This window comes from Candoia aspera, chromosome 2 (genome assembly GCF_035149785.1).
Source record: "Candoia aspera isolate rCanAsp1 chromosome 2, rCanAsp1.hap2, whole genome shotgun sequence".
In the NCBI taxonomy this organism is placed as follows: Eukaryota; Metazoa; Chordata; class Lepidosauria; order Squamata; family Boidae; genus Candoia; species Candoia aspera.
In genome coordinates this window covers 110,699,866-110,719,854 of record NC_086154.1, presented here as the reverse complement: position 1 = coordinate 110,719,854, position 19,989 = coordinate 110,699,866, and the positions used below count along the sequence as shown (strand labels likewise).

Below are 19,989 nucleotides of genomic sequence, written 5' to 3'. Positions count from 1 at the left end.
CATTTTTTCTAATCTTACCTCTGGCTACTGCTATAGTTGATCATTTTTATTGCCAGTTCCATGTTCGAGTGATCAAAATGATGCTTTTCCCACCAAGTTGGACCTGATGGTCCCACCCAGGCAAGGACTTCTTAAGGGTCATTGCAGGCATCGGCAAGAAATGCTTATGTTCCACAATGAATATGGAGCCACCTAGTTGTTTACTGTTAGTTAATGCCACTTGCTTTGTGCACAGTTGGATTTGAATAATAAAACTTTGCTTAGGCTACTTTTCAGCTGAAGTCACTCCATGTGATTGAGGAGGATGGATGGCAAAAAAAGTTTAAGCCCCACCTCCTAGCTAGAAAAGGTGGGGTTAACCCACTCATTTGGGATTTAGCTTTGGTGCCCAGAAGGTTAACCTCCCAGTAAATCCAAGTGCCATTTGATCTTGTCTCCAAAACCTCCAAGAAAGATAATCCCTTGGATAACATTTCTATGGATAACTTTAAATGCTGATGGAGGCTCTTATGCTCTTTAACTTAATATATGTTTGGAGAAAATGTATTAAAACAGATAATAAGACAATATATTTCTATGTAGCTAGAATGAAAAACAATGATTACTACTCCTGGAATGAATTTATGAAGAACAAATTGAACTCATCTAAGGTGGTTTCCTTTTCTGATGGAATAAACTTGTGTAGCAGATAAGGAGAACATAATGAATATAATATATCTTGACAGTTCAAATTTTCAAGTCCCGCTATCTTAGTGTTGGAAGGGGAATTCAGTTTACAACTTATCACTGATTATATCAATTTTTCAATTTGCCTTTCTTTATACCCTTTTCTTTTATATTATTTCCATTCATATGACTTTTCTTGTCAATTCCCAAAGCCAATTGCAATACATACTTTTATGTTATGTAAGCAGTCTTACTTCATGATAAAGTCCTCCCAATTCATTTGCATGCTCTGCCCTATTAGCTAATTTTTCCATATTTGTAATCATCAGCCCAAAATGTTAATCTGTACCTCTTGCACAATTTTCTAATGTAAAGGATTGGACCCCATGCATTCAAGAATGTTCAGAACATCTTCTGTATGGCTGGGTTTAGACAGACTATATTTTGGGGTGTGATTATTATTAACAATGTTACAAAACATTTTTTTAAAAATTGACACTGTTCTCCTCATTCTCAGTTAAAGTCACTTACTGACTCTTCACACAATCAGATCTGTTTGGCAATGCTGCATTGCCTGTCATTCTCTTTACTGTTTGATACCTGATTACAGGCAAGAAAAAGAGTCTATATTCAGTTACCTGTGTTTTCTTCCAATGACCATAATTAAAGTAGCCAAATCTCATTAGATATGCAACATTTGGTAACACATTCATTATGCGAATCCCCAGTTTGTTGGGATTCCTCCATATTAATACTTTAGGAAGCAAGTAAGGAAGAGTGACTTAGAAGCAGTAACAGCAAACATGGCGGCAAAAAATGAATATCCTGTTGTGCTATTTAAATATTAATGCCCAAGGTGCGACATATTCAGACATGTTTTGGAGAATATTTCTGTTTCCCCAAATCACTATTTTTACACTGAAAATTTAAACTAGAGAATATTAAATATCTTACTGTATGTTAATACAGCAAGTCAAAACTCTTCACCTGATCCAAATTTACATCAGGAAATCATTTCCTCCCTTTTGTATTGCCAGGTGTGAGTGGTGTTCCTTATGCAATCACAGTACAAGTTATCAGGTCCCAAACATATTTATGGGATGTGTGTGTAAAAGTGATCTTTAAAAATCTTAGAAGAGTTCAGTGGGACTGAGCATGTTCAATATAGGAAGGGGGACAGAAACCAGAGCAGAGTATCAAGGTATAGGGCATGAATTATTTACTTTCTTGCTTACTTGCTTGAGATTATAGGCAGCTCCTATCCTGAGACTTTGAGTGATTAAGAGTTCCCCAATAAAATAATAAGATTAAATTACAAACGTAAGGTTAAAAACTAACATGAAACAACAGTCAAATAAAACCAAGAACTGGCACCCTCATTTGCCCTTAGGAACAACTCAAACATCTACTACATCCTCAAATGCTTTACAGAAGAGCCAGGTCTCTGAAATACTGACAGGGATGGGACCATTGTTATATCCAGTGTAAGCTGTTCCAGAGGAAGGGAGCCACCAACCTATCATTAACATTCTCAGAGGAGGCACCCATAACATGCTCTATTAGTTCTCACTGGATGGGCAGAATTCAATTGTTTAAAAGTAATAATTAGCACCTTGAATTGCACCCAGAAGTCAACTGGTAACCAACGAAACTCCTGCCACAGAGGAGACACATGGGTAACATGGAGAGAACCCATCACCACATGAGCTGCCATATTTTGAACCAGCAGGAGATTCCAAATGGTCTTCAAGTGCAGCCCATATATTATTAATTACAGTAGTAAAGATGTAAGGTGAAAAGGACCATCAATAACTAACCAGCATAATACACAGAAGCATTCCATATGGCCATATTTTGTTACAAATCTCACTTTTTTTAGCTCTCACCTAGAAAAGCAGAGGGTGAGACAGTCCCATTGCTTCTGGCTACCATGACACTAATACCTGTCTCCACAAAAGGTACAGAGAAATCTATAATTTGTGAGCGTTCCTCATTGATGGTGAGGGAACCAATGGCCATATCTGCTCGCTTGTAATATACCTAGAGAGTTGAGGAACAGAAAGAGAGAACATGAATAATAATGTCATCCAACAGAACCAGCTCCAAATGGATCTTACACTGACAAATTTCTGCCTGCTTTTATTTTGCATCTCTTAGAAAATTAAAATGTGAAGGATAAATATGATCTGAAGTCAATTTTGACTCCTGGTGACTTCATGAATGCATCCATATGGTTTCTTGGAAACAGTATGGACATGGTTTGATTGTAGTTTGATTGTTGTTGTGAGCCATTCAGAGTTGTGCTTCAAGATGGGCAGCCATACGAATCTGTTAAATAAATAAATGGTTTGCTGTTGTCTTCTTCCATAACTTCTTTTTTAAAACTTCCCAATGTAGCCTACAGCCCTGTTATTCCCTGGAGGTCTCCCATTCAAGCACTAACTAGGCCCAACCCTGCTTAGCTTGCAAGCACAGAAAAAGTTGGCCAGGTGCTGCCCCCTGCTGAGGACAAGCCTTTGGGTCTATGCACACAGAAGGGATCTCTTTGCATGGCAACACTACAGATAGTATGATATCACCCTTACTTCAGATCAAGTGTGCATGTACTTAAGAAGAGAGTTTTGCTGATTGAAAATTTCCATACCTGGATGGGGCCAGCCCTTGAAAATGTGTTCATGAAGCATTAAAAAACAGCTTCCCACCATATATGGTTCTCCCAACCCCATTTTCCACTCTGCATATCAGGGCAGCCATCGATGTCCTCTCAGTACAGACACAGGGCAAGGAATAGATTTGACCAGAAACAATGTTATGCTTGATTTTTTCACAACTCTGCCTTTTTCTCATATAGACAGTTCAGTCTTATTAATCAGCACACAGCTGAGCTACTTAGTGCTGCTCTGTTCACTTCCAAGGTCTTGAAATGCTTCTGAATAGACATCTAGTATAGATGAATTTAGAGTTTCTTCCTGGGCTAACATAAAACAGGAGGAGAAGACCAAAGTGCAATGTCTGGTATAATGTCTCAATTTTTCTATTCCTTTTCAGGCAGCACAGAGAAAGGCAGAGTGTCCCCTGCCACTCACCTAGGTGAGAAATCCTAAAACAATGCTGCCAGATTAGAAAACAGTCTAAATATCCCAATCAGCACCAAGAGGTATGGCTCTTGACAAGCAACCTGTCTGTTATCCTATTCAAAGGATGGCACAGTTGCAGAGCAGCAGGGCTGAAGGCATACTGTTAGTTCCATGTAATGGAAGGTATGCATTTTACACATGCTCGTCCAGAAGATCAAGAGACTTCACTCCCAGGTTAGTATATCTCAATGTATAGGGTATAGTATGTAATATAGTATATACTATAGTATATCTCAACCTGAGTATAGGGTTCTAGACCCACTTCTCATTCCACAAATTGGCCAAGAAAGAGAGTGGCTCCCTCTTTGTAAAGCCATCTTCTCAAGGCTGAAGCCCATGAACCATGCTGATGACCTCTGAGTGGCTGGATCTTTTTTCTAGTTGAGAGATGCAAGAAGGATGTATGTGCATGGGGAAGAGTCACGCAGATTAGTCATAGACTAGTTTTCATTGCCTTTGGTCTAAGCTAAGTCAGTCTTCAGGGGCAAAAGGCATGTGTTACAGCTCAGAACAATTGCATAACTTTAGAAAAGAACCAAAGTTTCATGTCTGAATTATTTTTCACATGGAGAACTTCTGGCAAATACAGAAGTACTAAACTTGCAGGTGTAGGTGGTTAAAATCCAAACAATGTGACTTTTAGGATATCCTTACCTCACCAATCATGCCATTCCAGAAACCATCCACTATTTTACCATGTTTCCCATTTGTCACGAGGTAGAGATCATAGGAGAACTTCACAGTCTTGGCTAGTTTCTTTAGGATGTCAATGCAAAAACCTTTGCAGCAGAGTTTGGTATAGGGGTCCATAGGTTCATTCCCACTGAAAAAGATGAGAAGATACTCAACAATCAAGCTGATCCTCTGTGTCCTCTGAGCAAGTCACGCCAGGGCTATGCACAATTGCTTAAGACAAAGCCCTGAGACGTCCTAAACCTAAATCACTGGGCCCTTGCATGTTTCCTCAGAGCCACGCTATAGTCAATAGCCCAGTTCCTCTACTCCAAAGTAAATATGACTAAAACATTATTTGGGTGTGGCAGTCTTGTATCCTTACTGCTATCTACAGTCCCGTTGTCTTTAGAAAAACACAGACATAAAGAATCAGCTTGCCAGCTTAGCATGGCGCTGAATAATGGGGCATGCCATGACAGGATATGACACGTTGTAAATGAGCTGTGTAACTTCATCAGTGGCTAGAATGGCTAATGTTCCACATTTGTTATTTTTTGGAGCATCTCTTCAGTGTGATGGCCATTACAGAAGGCAGTGATGCCTACACACAAATGCTCACACACGCTCCAGCTGTCAACATGTACTTTTTCTATTACTGCTCTTTAAGCCAGGGATGGGTAGTCTTAGGTTTGCAGAAGCTCCTTTCCTTTCCTTTCCTTTCCTAATTTTTATATAAGTAAAAAGCAACTGTAAAGAAAAAATATGAAGAAAAAAGAGAAAGAAATAAAGAAAAAGAAGAAAAAGAAAGTGCAAAAAGCAAAGCAGAGTAAGAAAGAAAGAAAAATAGTTAAAGAAACAAGAAAAAATATGTGACTTCTGACCTTCTTTTCAACAGTTATAAACAAACTCATTATCCCTCCTCCCTCCTGGTATTACAAAAATCTCTTCAGCTCCTTATTTAGTCCTTTCTCAATCATCAAAACCATAAAGCATCACTTAACTTTTTTTCCATTTTCAGCAAAAAGTCCATAAAATGTTTCCAGTCTTTTATAAAAGTACTTGTTGTTTCTGCCGTTTCTGCCAATTCTGACATCTTTACAATCCATTCCTCCATTGTGGGAATTTCAGTGTTCCTCCATAGAAACTCACTTAACATTAAAAAAAAAATCCTAAGATTCACCAACTGGAGCCAAGTGGCAAATAATGGCTTATAAGGGCAAGGACTTACTACAAATTCAGAATCAGGATGCTTCTGGGAATTTTGGGCTGGTACCAGAATCAAGCTCACAAGCCCTTTTGCACAATCATCCACTTTTGGTTTTCCCTAAGTATAACTTTTTCAGCAATCCAATTTAGGGTGGGAAAAGATGCTAATTTTGCAAGGTACGTTGCAATAAACTCTTAAGGAGATGACATACTATCTTTATCATCAAGACAGTTGCTAATAACATCTGTGACAGCTTATGTACCCAAGAGGGGAGGAAAGAACATAAGAAGGGCCTTGATGGATCAGACCACTGAATCCAGCATCCTAGGTCACCCAGTGGGCACACACCAGAGGTATCCAAGAAGTTTATCAGTAGGATTGAGGGAAATCATATGATATTTAGCACAATATCCAGCAACAGGAGAAGAGGCACAGGTTGGAGCTCCTGCAGTTAAAGGAAAACTTACCAGGCAAATCTGCTTAAATAGGAAGTGCAACTTCCTCCTTACAAGGAGGCTCTTAATACTGCTGAATAGTGTTTGTTTTCATACTTTTAATTGCATGGATTGGCTTCATGTTTGCTTCTTGAATGGGAGAAGGAGGCCTCCCCTTCCTATTACCATCTTTACTTTAGCTATTGAAAATGGGCCATTTTGCAGAATTCTAGGGGAAGTATGGCGAACTGAATTTGCGGAGCTGACAACTGCGGCAAAGACCAAGGAACTGGTGAGTAGACTGGTTCCTTGGAACGTCTCCTGATAAGGAAAGGACGGGAGATTACCCACATGTGCTCTGGATGGCTGCTCCTCATGAGGAGACTAAAAGACAGCAGTTTTCCATGATTTGAGCACCAGGAGACGACAAGATTAGCCAGTTATAAATGGATTAAGGGTCCAGACAAATTTGGAATATTGACTTTTACTATAAGATTTTGGAATTAACTATATAAAACAAATAGCTTCTCGTGGGAAACAGACTTATTTTGGCTATCCTGGCTATTGTAAGCCATAACAAAGATAAGTTTATGATTTTAGAAACTGGACACTAGAGGGAACTAAAGATTCTAAGCAGAAGGGAAAAATATACAAGCCTGTTCTTGATGTCAGTTAATTCTTGGACTTACAAAATGACACAAAATAACATTGGAAACATTAAAGGGGATCTTTGAAGAATGGAGTCAGAAACTTCTGTTAGTCTTCAATTTAAATTTATTAGGGGGAGAAAGTAGTGTTCTCCACTGTGCAGGAGCATTGATGACACAAACTTGGTTAGAGAACTGCTGAGGTCAGCAACAGGCAAATGATTAAAAAGCCCAGTCTCGGGTCCCAGCTGGTATGAAAGCAGATTGATTGCTATGGCCAACAAGTTACCTCCATGGACCAGCCACAGCCTAGAATCTGCAGACCAGGTTACCCTCCATATGCTTCCAAGAATCGTGATTGATTATTCACAACTCAGCCTGAAGCAGAAACAGTACACGTATGAACCTCTTCCAGGGGCTTCTTATTCAGTCCAGAGTTTTGAGTTCAACCCTGACCAAGGAAATCCACCTTCAAACTCTTTGATATTTTAAATCACAGCTAGATAATCTCAGTTTTGCGACCCTCAGAATCCCTTCTGAATTTCACTGCAGAATTCTGATGGCACAGCTACAAAACACTGGTAAGCATGGTTTAATGATCTTCAGAATAGGACTAATACACTTTAAAATGCAAACTGTTACTCCCAATCCTTTCCCCTAAAACTTTGGGAGAAAAAGTCAGAACCATCTGCCTTTCCCCCACATGCATGAGATAGCCATACCTGTTTTGCATCCCCACTCCACCCTCCCTTGACTTTGATCATGAAGATTGCTCATGTTTCAGAGGAAATAGCATTTTCTGCTCATCTAGGGCTACCAATATTTTATTTTCAAACTATTAAATTACAGCTACTTTAATTAATATAAAGCAGGGATTCTTAATCTGGGATCCACAGACCCTTGGGGATCCATGAATAGATTTCAGAGGGTCCATGAACTGGAATGGGAAAAAAATTATAACTGCATTTTCATAACCTGTACTTGAAATTTAAACACTGCCTTGAGTTATTTATAAAAAATAATAAAGACAGGATAGAAAATAAATAAATAAATAAATAAATAAATAAATAAATAAATAGCTTTTCATTCAACAATGAATATAGGCAACAAAATAATATATGGCCTCTAGACTCCAAAACTGTTAACTTCAATAAAACTCATTATCTAAAATCAATAGGCCCTAAAAAAGCAGAAACAATATGTGTGGTTGTGTGAAGTATTCTCAGAGGAGTCCATGGTAGGTTAAAAGGTTAAGAGTCCCTGGTGCAAAGTATGTTGAGCATGAAACCAGTAAAGGAAAATCTTCCTAACAAGTAGATGTAGCAATAGAAAAACTTTGTTCAATTCATGCTTCCTCCTGCCTTGCAACTGTTAAAGGCCCTAGATCATGCCAGAAGGGGGGAAAAAGCTGGCAAGGGTAGGAGCAGTTTGCAGCTAACTGCCATCTTGGCTGTGGCACACATGAGTCATTTTCCCTGCTAAATGTTTCAAAAGTGAGATCTCCATTGACTGATAATCATTTTCATCAATCAAAACAACTTTCACTTCTAGTATCACCTTAGGAAGTGCACAAATGGCATTTCAAACAAATGGCAACTATTCCTCCATCCATGACCTAATATCCATCATGTTTGTGTTTATTTTATGCAAATTCAGTTAACAGCATGAGATCAATTAAAACACAGCAATTCAATTCATGTATCCTGCTCTTTATACACTTCCATTAGGAGGTGCAGAATAGGCACAAGGAAGTATATCTTGTCACGTTACCAGTGCCAGTCATTCCCAGTCTTAGGCCCTGCTGGCTGGAAGGGATGAAAGCTATAATCCAACACATCTGGTGGCAGCACACTGGGAAAGGCTGCACAACAGCTTCTTCTTGGCTTTGTGGCTGAATTGAAAGCCACCCCAATACTCGTAACTTGAATGCTAGCCTCGGTCCTCTCACAGCATGCTTTAGATGGGTTGCCTGTCCTGAACTCAACCTTCAGTTTGGAAAGTTTTCAAACCCTCCAACAGCTACTATTCAGGCCTCCTCCCCATTCCTTCCTTCATGGAAAATCCAGCAGACTGGGTGAATGACATGTTCCAGGCACAGCTTAAAAAGAAAGGACACCCTCTCTTGGATGTTCACACCAAGTTAGATAAATATTTCCATCTTATCAGTACACCAGTAAGAAGAAGGTTAAAGTAGCAGCAACACTGGACAGGCAGATGTATCAGGGACACACAGGTTCTGCCACTGAGGGAGACACTTGGCGGATGATTTGGAGTCACCTCTTGTTTCCATTAACCTAAAGGGTTAAACCTGCTTCAATATTTACCTGATTCCCTTGGTGAATCATGGAAAGTGGATGTCAGGGCTCCAAATTTCACTATCATAACCATAAAGTTAATAGATTGTGCCTGCCTCTCTATGATGGAAAAGTAGGGTTAAATCTCCCATAATTCCCAGACAACACAATCAATGGCTCATGGATATCCTGCGTTGGAATTCTGGAGAAGTTGTCAAACCTATCTGAAGGGCACCAGGTTGGAAAAGGCTTTATGATGAAACAGAAGGCAAGGAGAAATAGCTAGTGAATGATAGTGGACAATGAAGTATGCAATTAGTTTAGGAACAAAATTAATGTAACTAATTTACATGAGAAAACATGTTGGGGGTGCTGGGAAAAGATATACCGAAACATTGGAAACCAGCCCCCTCCCTTTAGCAAGCCAACCCTCTGTTGGCTCCAGGACTGCCTTCTACTATTCCATCCTTTAAATTCTTCCATCTCAATTACCTTTCAGAGGAGTTGGTCTGTTTCCGGCAAGGGACTGTATTGCGGACACATACTCCAGTGGAAGGGTCTGTGTTCTCCACAATCACAAATGGTCTTTCTTCAAGGGTAGCCACTGTGAGGTGGCGATTATCTGACATGGGCTGCAGGAAGGATCCATAGCGTGGCCACACTGGGTATTCCATGCGAATAATTCCCTTTTCCCATTTCCCCACCTGTGCAGTAGCAAAGAGTGAGGGATGCTGTTTGAACCATGTAAATAGAGCGGTCTTGGATTTTTATATACCATTGTCAATAGGACATGTAAACAGGGCTCCTTGAGAATCATCATCATCATCATCACCATCATCACAGGAGACCATATGGAAGAATCTCTTCCTTACTTTACAGCTTAAAAAAACCAGCAGCATGAAGTGGTGCTTGAGGTCTATGAGTTAGAATATATATCAGAACAGATTCTAGAGCTCAGGGACTGGATACTGTTGACAGCCTTTGCTCTACCCAGAAAAATATCTATAGCCTTTGGACAGTCATAATCTAGAACAATTTGCCAAACAGTTTGACAGTAATGACTGACTAATGAGTGATCTGGGACTGCTAAGGTTCCATCTGTTCTATCTGGATACAGCAGTTAGACATTTTATTTCTGTTATCCTCATTGACGGCGATCATTTTTGCACTCATGCTGCAAATGGAATAAAGCTATAGCACTTACTTCACAAATAGATATTATTATATTAGCTTTAAATTAGCTTTTTAGATTATTATTTTAGCTTTTTAATTTATATTAGATTTTTAAATGACCCAGCAGAAATAGTTTAGATAATGATATGTATTTACAAAGATTTGCAAATAAATGTGATGTTACTCCTAGCAGAAATATTTTGGATTTAAAATGGAGTAATGAGTGCAGAGATTTTCTTTGGTTCTGGGAACATTTGAACTCCAACAACTTAGAAAATGGACAACTCTGCCATTAAGCTCAAGCCTGCTGCTCTCCATATGCTCTGTCACTTGTATTCCTGTTACTTTTTTTCCATTTTTTAAATTTATTAATTTTTTCAAGATATAATTAAGACACATAATGCAGAATCTAAGACTGATAGACACTACAGCCAACCACTGAGTAATACTCCACCCCAGAAAACCTGAGGGTATTATCAAGCCTGGATTAAATAAGCACTCCACTTATGCATGGAAAGCAAGGAAAAATCTATTCATTTATCAGTATGATAGGATAACCAACCCCATCATGAATCCTATTTGAAATCAATACTGTTTCAAATGTGCAGAAAGAAAAAGGGAGGAAGGGAGAGGCTTTTGTGCAGCGAGATCAAAATTGTAAAAACATAAGGGACACTGTAGTATGGCCTTGTTGGATTTTGTGAAATACCAAAAATGAAGCTAGGATGTTTTCAAGCTTTTTAAAAAATCTGTTACAATTCTTATTTTACAAATTACATGCTTTATTAGATTTTATTTAAGTGTGTGTGTGTGTGTGTGTGTAATATGTTATAGCTGAGTGTGTGCATCTTATGCATACACACATGTGCATGCAAGAAAAATGATATAATTCTTAAAAAAAAAACTGGTTGCATTATTGTGGCCCATGAAAACAAGAAGCACTTAGGAACATTTCTAAGATTTGTTTGTGATTCCCAGAGGCTCACCATTCTTAGCTTAAATATAAGACAAGTATTATGCCCACCCACCCACCCATGTTCTTTAGCTTGGTTTTTAAAGCTACTGAGAAAAAAAGAAAACTGGACACTGGTGATAAAAACACACTGCTAAAATCAAAAGGCCTTCATTTGGTGGCTAAACAACATCAAAGTCGGTATTAGGTGGTTCTACTCTTGAAGAAAGCAGCATGATGGAAATGTGGCCTTTTCCTTAGTCAATACACATTTTGCATATGACAGCAAGGGCCTTTCAAGAACAACCGTCAAAACACTGTATGGGTAGATCATATGGAGGTCTTTCAGCTGTACCTCCCGAAAGCTTGAAATTCATTAAATATTTCTTCTATTTTTAAAAAAAGTTTAAATTAAGCCTTACAATTTTGCATATATGTTTCAAACCAAATTCTATTTATTTATAATGGTTCTAAAATCTACAAATTTCAGTTTTGAGACATATAAACAATTCCTTTCAAAGTTGATTTTACTCTTATTCTCAGTGGAACTCAGACAAAATATTATGTTAAAGGAAGAAGAGTAAAAAAAGAAGAATAAAACAGAGAAATAGATTTTTATTTTTTATTTTTTGCTTATGATTTGGCGTGTCTCCTAAGCCCTTCATTCATGGGATATTGGAAGCAGTTAAAGAATGGCTTAACCTAAAGTTGCAGATGCAGGCAAATTTTAAATGTTTGAGTAGAATTGTATTCTTTATTCCTAACAGAAGTACTGACAACTCAGTAGTAAATTGCTATGATATATGGAAAACACTTGAACAGAGAAAGTCATATCATAAAGGAAAAGTGATAATGGAAAGCAATTATACAAATAGCTTATTTAATTAACACCATTATCTTTCTACTAATAGTGTTTATCTCTTCCAGATTATTTCTGTAATTATCCAAAGATAATATAAAACCCATTCAGATATATTTAGATAATATGCAATGAGGGAGAAATGGAGAAATATTTAGGTATCACAAGCAACTTGTTTTCCTTCATGACTTTTACCAGTTGCAATATAGAAAATTACACTGCAAATGCTTTGATGTCCATTTGTGCATGTGGGGAGCAGGGGCAGAGGAATAACCTCAGCAATATTCTCTCATTAAGAGAAGCACTTAATTATATGAATGGATTCTAGCAAAGTTGATGGTGCAGTCTATATGCCCAGCTAGCTAGAATCATTCTAATGTTCCTCCAGTTTTCTGGAACATTCTGGGTAAATGGGATGAGAGCTCCAGAGCTTACAGATATGGGAACATTCCTCAGAATTAAAGCCTAGTCAGAAAAAATGAAGTGAACTTGGAATGGCAGAAAATATTGTATTGGAAGTATTGAATGCTGGCTCAGGACATTTTATTATTTGAGATGGAACAGCAAGCAAAGCATCACATTATTTAATTAATAATAAATATATTTATTATTATTTAAATCTAGAGCATACAGGGTCCCAAATCAAAAATAACCATGCATGTAGTGTGGCAAATTTCAAACTTTTCACCCTCACTGTTCTAATATCTGCCCGCCTCTGATTGGCGTCTGAGGTTTTATCTGTATAAGGTGGACTTGTTTTTAAATGTGGTCATTTGGGCTGATTTGTGAAGGAGAAAGTAAATGGCAGTTGCATGCTACTCCCATAACATAGCATGCAGCCTTTCTCATAGGAAAGGTTATCTGTAAAGTAGACATAGTAAAGATTCTTTGCCACCTGAGATAGAACTTAATTCAACGACTGTTCTCCCTTCGGGATAAATGACCAGTGGTGGCTTCCTCACATGGCTTAATGGTATGGCCTGCCCTGTGAAGCATAGGCTACATCAGACATGGACATGATATGCGATGTAACAATGTAAATTAACATGCAGTGCTTCAAAGCAAAATATCTAAACAACTTTCTCTCACTGAACTCTTTCTCCTCTGAAAAGTACTAATCATGCTCCCCTGAAACAGGACAGTTTGGAAAGCATTGGTCCTGTGTTTTTTGGATTGACACTGGATATTAATGATGTCGTGGTTGACTCTTAATGAAAGCTTATCCCAGATTTTTTTGGAAGACTGTAATTTATTGGCAAGCTTCCTAATATGTCTACATGTTCTTCAGAACCTAATCTCTGATACATAAACAGTTTAAGCCAATCTGCTTTCACATCATTTGTCCGGTTTTAATTTTTAATTCAATTTTTCATGACTGGAAAGAAACAATAAAGTCATCTTGCACAATGAGCATTCATCCAACTGAGTTATGTGCCTTGTAGCATGTGATGCATCAACCCTCCATTGCAAATTAAATAAATTAGTTGTGAACACACAAAATAAATGAATCCAAAACTTCATTTCATGGTGCTTCAATTTATTTATTTATGAAATTATTTGTTTTAACTGCAGGGTAAGAAAGACTGCACTGTGCAAGCAAGAAGGACAATAGGTGGTGACATCTGGGGACAGCCAATTGCCAATTCTTTCCCGGAATTCTTCATTTGCAAAAGCCTGAAAGAAATTGGTCTGCCATAATGAATTCCAAAGAGGTGCCTACGCTTGACTTAAGGGTAAAGCAGTTTTTCCAAGTCATATCTGAAATGTGCATAGTCCTAATATTCATAATAGAGAGAGAATTTTAAAGATCTACAAGTTTTTAGTTTGATTCAGTCTTCCCCATTTGGCATTTTCTATATCTGTTGGCTTTGTGGCCATGCTGGCTGGGAATTCAGAGAGCTTCATTCTCATTATATTTGATGGAGGGGTGGTGGTTTCTTCATCTAAAGACCTCCCAGATATAGTAGATCTCCACTGTTTCCAGTCACAAGTAAATTGAATTGGAAAATAAAAGTGGACAAATGATATGAAGCCAAATTGGCTTCAACTGCTTATGTATCACAATTAGGTCTGCGTTAGATCCAAAGCAGTTCTTTCGATCATTGTCAAAGCCTGCACAGCCCTAATAGGTATTAGTGTATGTTGCAATGCAACCTTAAAGCTGGGGGCTGAACTGTAGACAGATCCATTTGTAAAACAAGGAAGCTACAGTATAGACTGGAGAGGCTGTGCACTGAAGACAAGATGTTGCGGGGAGAGGGAGGGAGGGATGACCTTACCATCTCCCAAAGTCGATGCCGGTTCAGTGAAATCACCACCATGGTGGGCCTCACCAAGTAACCACCTTTGTTGAAGGAGAAATCCCTGTTTTCCCATGTCACATTGAGCAAATGCCTATGGAGAATAAGAAAGCCATCAATCTTGTTTTCTATTCCCTTGGTATAGCACATTCATTTCATTTTCTGAAAGCAAATGCTCCCCAGGTTGGCCTTGCATCCAGCCTTTATCTATAAGATGGCAAATGGGTATTTTATACTAAGGTCTGTTGCTGCTGCCAGCTAAGATCTCTGATTTCTCCAATGCCAAACACAAAATGGGAGAAAGTATTTTAATGTAATATTTTGCAAGCCTGGCTATGGGGAAGGTATTTATTAGTTACAGCTGTATGCTGATCTTTTCATTTCCAGGGCACCATACAGGAAGGGAGCTTCTCCACTTTAACCTCACAGGCCTTCAAAGTGGATTGGGCTGGAAAAGCCACTCAGCGATGACCACAAGCAAGTGAGAATTTCAGCCCAGCAGCATCCACTGCCTTGCACTAGCTCTCAGTGGCACTGCCATCTCTTTCCTTGTTGCCCCATGTAAAGAGGGCCACAATCTCTATGTGGACTGTGATTGGTGGCACTGCCAGTAACAGCAGCAAATATTGATCTGCTTATTCAGTAGACATCTCCCAAACTTTGTAATTGCTGCAAATGACATTGTCTTTCTGTGGTCTATATTTTAGGAAAGGCCTGTTTTCTTATGTATTCAATGCAGCTCTTAGTTCTGAGATGATGAACAGATTAAAAAACTAAGATAAAATTAAAGCAAAAAAGACTCAAAGTGCTGTGATTATGTTCTGAAATCACTTTTTAACAGAGGAGCATCAGTGTAGCATAGCAGAAAATGGAAAGCTGCTTTGCTCCAGCAGCTTGGTGGGCTGCTCTCTTACTGTCACCTCTTCTTGGGGGTGAAGTTCCCTGGAGTGACTGATCTGAAACAGAGAAGAGTGTTGGATGGGAAGGCAGTGGCTACAGTTTGGTTTGACCTCCCCACATGCTTCATCCTAGTATTCCTATCTTCCTTTGCTCCCTTGGTAGTAATTGTAATTTCTCTTATTTGAAAGGGAAGAGAGGAGCCAGGATCCTCCTGTGGCTTAGTGGTCTAATGTCAAATGTGTCCTAGGAATGCCGTTCCTTCCCGAAGTCTCTATCCATACTCAAGAAATGATAGAATTTGAAGCATTCTTGAAAAAAAAAATTAATTAACAGTTATTTTTAATTAACCTTTTTAAATTAACAGTTATAAAGTTTGAACCCATTCAGAGTCTATTTTAAATCAGAATTCAGAAACAAGAACTTGTTCTTAAGCTCCTGAGGATCAAGATAAACGTGCATAATGCACACAACTTTTCTGATTTGTTCATATAACAATTAAACTTCTCCTGCTACGGCTATGCTCTTCTCCGCTGTCTCCACTCTTCCATTTAATAAACATGCCTTCTTGCTATTTCAGAAATTCTCACTATAAATATATTATATATAGAACCAGTTTGGTCTAGTAGTTAAGGCGCTGGGCTAGAAACCAGGAGACCGTGAGTTCTAGTCCTGCCTCAGGCCTGAAAGCCGGCTGGGTGACCTTGGGCCAGTCACTCCTTCTCAGCCCAGCTCACCTCACAGGGTTGCTGTTGTGGGGAAAATAGGAAGAGGAAGGAGTATTAGGTATGTTCATGCCTTGAGTTATTTATAAAAATAATAAAGATGGGATAGAAAATAAATAAATAAATAAATAAATATTGAGTCTGAACAATTCTTATTACAAAATATGCAAATATCCAGATTTGAAAAATTCTGATGAGAGAAATGTAATAATTCTAAAGCTATAATTATTAAATTATAGAAATCTAAGAATCCTTACTATGATTACTGCTAGACCTCCTCTCACATAACTGAAAATATCCATATTTCATGATGAAACATTTCCAATCAAATTCTAATTTCCAACACATACCCACATCTGTGGGTTTAAACCATGTTAATTAATGTTACCCATACTGACCTATAGAAAGTGTTTGTTGGTATGCTGGAAGGGGTTTTGCTACTGCAGTCTTTGCCCACCATGGGGAGATAGCCATGAGTCTTGAAATAGCTCTCAGCTCCTACAGCAATGATTGCCACTCCATCCCGGACCTTTTGTCTCAGGCTCCTTTTCCAGCTTTCAGTGGCCACGCTGATGAGGCCAATGGGGAAAGAGGTAGGTGGCACATTCATGTCCCCCACTGTTGGACTAGGCACAATCCAGATGTAGCCAGGGCCAATCAAACCAGCCTGCTCTGCCACCTGGAAAAGGAACTCTGCCTCCTCTCGTGAACAATATACGACCATTACTTGAGCATCCATCTGACGCAGCAACTTCTGCAGTTTGGAGTCGCTCATCTCCTGTGTCATCTCAAAGGTCAAGACAGCTTGGATCTCCCAGCCAAAATAGCTGGCGTCTGTGAAGGACCGAATTACATCCAGGAAGATGCTATATCCTGGATAGAGACTGGTGATAACAGCAAAGGAGCTCCAGTCATATTCCTCCAAGACTTTGAAGATTGCTTGTATCTGCTGCTCAATTGAGACGCCCAGCTGCAGAAAGGCAGAGCCAGGCTCCTAGGAAAGACGTGGAGAATGAATGAAGAAAATATGCGTGATCTGATGTTTCTTTATACAGCAGACAAGGTATACTTCTTGCTTTCTTAACTCAGTCTTCCCCCAACTGGGTGCCCTCCAGATGTGTTGTACTTCAGTTCCCATAATTTTTCAATCAGCATGGCCTTTGTGCAGGTGGATGCAACCTACCTGGAAAATTGGGAAAAGCTATCCTAGCTATTTTCTCAGAATGGTGGCCTTGATGACGATTTTTGTTCCTATTACTGACATTTTCTAACTGAATAATATTAGAGACAATTAGATTGTATCTAATGGTTTAGCATGTTATAGTTGTGAAGCCAGAAAGTTCATTCTGGTTTTCAGCCTTGCCACCTATTTGCTGCATAAAATGGGACATATCAGGGTAACTACTTCCGCATTATAGATTCATCTCCAAGTAAAACAGAAAGCTTTATCACCACTACAGTCTCTAAATCTATTGTGAACTTAAATTAGTCAAATATGGCGATGTGGCATATGAAGACTGAAAATAATTCAATCATTTCTGTCCCTTACTAGGTCTGCTTCGGCTACCCTGCATCAGGTATTCTAATTCATTGTGCCTTTTCTAGTTCCTATTTCCCATCCCTTACCTTTGCTTACATTTCACACTATTTCCCCCTCACTACAGATGTATGCATGTTGCACATATACAGAGACCCATGTAGAGAAAACAATATTTTTCCTGAACTTTGCGCTACTGAATAAGCCACCACATCATGTTTGAAATATTTCATTTTGCAAAGCAATGAAATATACCACAGTCTTTAAACAAAACATGAACCTTCATTCTTTCTTCACAAACTTAAGAATGTTCAGTGTAACATTCTGAACAGAGAACATTTATCATATTTTAATAGTTTTCTTAACCAATCAGCCAAGATAGTGTATTAATCCTTATCCTTGATGTATTGTTCCATATATTAAATTCTACAATCTTAAAACACACACACACAAAAGTATCCACTGTGGTCCCTTCCTAGAATCCATCTTTTTTTACTAAATTACCCTGTTGAAACTAATCTAGCCTTTTCTTAATAGTAACACATTGATCTTTTAATCATTTAGAATATGGGGGGGAGGGGGAGGATATGCTTTTGTTATTTTTACTCTTATTTATATTATTTATTATTGTAATTTTATACTGTAGATTTTATGATTGTTGTTTTAATTGATTGTTGTAAACTGCCCAGAGTCCCCCAATGGGAGGAGATGGGCGGGGACAAATAAAATAAATAAAATAAATAAATAAAATAAATTTTCAGAAACTCAAAAGGAAGTTCCAACAACTTTTCAGAGCAATTTGCTGTAATCTCCAAATATACTTTTAAAAAGTTCTAAAACAATCCCAGCAAGATGAATCATTAGAAAACGAAGATTTGGTGTGAAATAAATTGGCAGTGAAGGTAGAGATAACCTGCCCTGGAACCTGAGACAGTAGAAGAAATAAATTGTTCTTGCAGAAAAAAACAGGACATTTCTTCAGAAGAGGAAAGTGCCATTGTTCTATAATATCAGAATTAATTTAGCAATGAAGGTGATGAATATGAACAAAACATATTGCTGTAATCAAATGCAGGCCACCTAAGACCCTGAAGATTATTCCTTTAAAAATAAGCGCTCCAATAAAATTAAATTACTGGTTTGGAATAGCAGCCATCTTCCTTAAGGAAGGTATATACATAGGTCAGCAGTATTGTATACATCTTGCATGACAAAAACACCAAGATTCACTCCTTGGCAGCTCTACATAGATGAGCTCATAAAAAATCCCACTGGTCTGCTATCAAGCAGTGTAGATAATCTTGAGCTACCTGGACTCATAATCAGACTTGAGATAAAGCATGTCTATATAATCTTCAGCTCTCAGTATAGTGCAGATTCCATGCATAGGTAGATAGTAGTAGATAGCAGTAGTACCTTAATGGGATCTACTGATGCATCTACCTAAATTTATTTATTTATTCATCAAATTTTGCCACTGCCCACCTCCCCCAGAGGAGGTTTACAATAAAGGTAAAAGATTTAAAATACAATAAAACCATAAATAATGCATTAAATATAAATATAAATACAAGATAAAAAATATAAAATAAAATCCAGATAGCAATGAAAGTTCTAATTCAGTTCGTGAGTATATGAGGGCCATTTTATGGCCTAGAGAACATTTTACCTTCCTAACTATGGGCAAATACAGATTCGAGTGGAATCTAAGCACAGACACTTAAACACAATCCACTTAACCTGGTTACTGAATAATCCCATTTTCTGGTTTTCCATAATACATTGAACCATAAATTGACCAAATGACTTGGGTTTACCCCCATTAACCATTCACACACAGAGATAAGCACACAGAATGGCTAAAACTAGCAAAGCTTGTCATGTTAAGCAAATGTAGCCACTTGCTTTGCAACTGGCCTAGTTAAGCCTGTTTTGTGAACACAACCAATTCATCACAACATTGATGATGTTTAAATAAGTGACATAATTATTATCACAATACTTGAGTGAAATGATCATGAAAAACAGAGTCTGAAATTGCATCTCCCATAGACTGGCAAAGCCTAGTCTCTCTCTCTCACAAACACACACATACACACAAAATCAGCTAATTTTATATACATTTTGAATGGTATTATATCATAGCTTTCCTAAGAAACTCTAAGAATTACTTTTGGTGACAAGAGAAGACTCTACATCCCAGTTTAGCTGGGGTAGTGGAGGTGGTGGTATCAAACTAAGCCTGGGTTCTTTTTTTTTTTCTCTCTTTCCTAATATGGAATAGATGCAAATATTTAAAAGTCTAACTTGTATCTGATACTGTCTTTTCCTTTTGCTCATAAACCTATTAATCTTTCCCTTATAAGCATGGACAGTAGATCCATGTAAACTGTGGGATAGGTAGAAGGCCCCTCAGGATCTAGTGCATAGCTGCTTAAAGCATTGGCCACATGCAGTTCCTCAACACCACTTTGATGGCCCTGAGA

General features: G+C 38.3%; 1 protein-coding gene across 1 annotated transcript in view; it reads right to left on the bottom strand.

Annotated features, from left to right (window-relative positions):
- Positions 1-19,989, bottom strand: part of GRIN2C (glutamate ionotropic receptor NMDA type subunit 2C) — a 64,999-nt gene that overhangs the window by 29,580 nt on the left and 15,430 nt on the right. The window contains exons 3-7 of the mRNA XM_063292926.1: positions 16,365-16,960; positions 14,324-14,438; positions 9,553-9,764; positions 4,458-4,626; positions 2,553-2,706 (exon numbers count right to left, since the gene is read on the bottom strand). Of these exons, the coding sequence (XP_063148996.1) occupies positions 2,553-2,706; positions 4,458-4,626; positions 9,553-9,764; positions 14,324-14,438; positions 16,365-16,960 (1,246 nt within the window). The remainder of the gene's footprint in view (positions 1-2,552; positions 2,707-4,457; positions 4,627-9,552; positions 9,765-14,323; positions 14,439-16,364; positions 16,961-19,989) is intronic.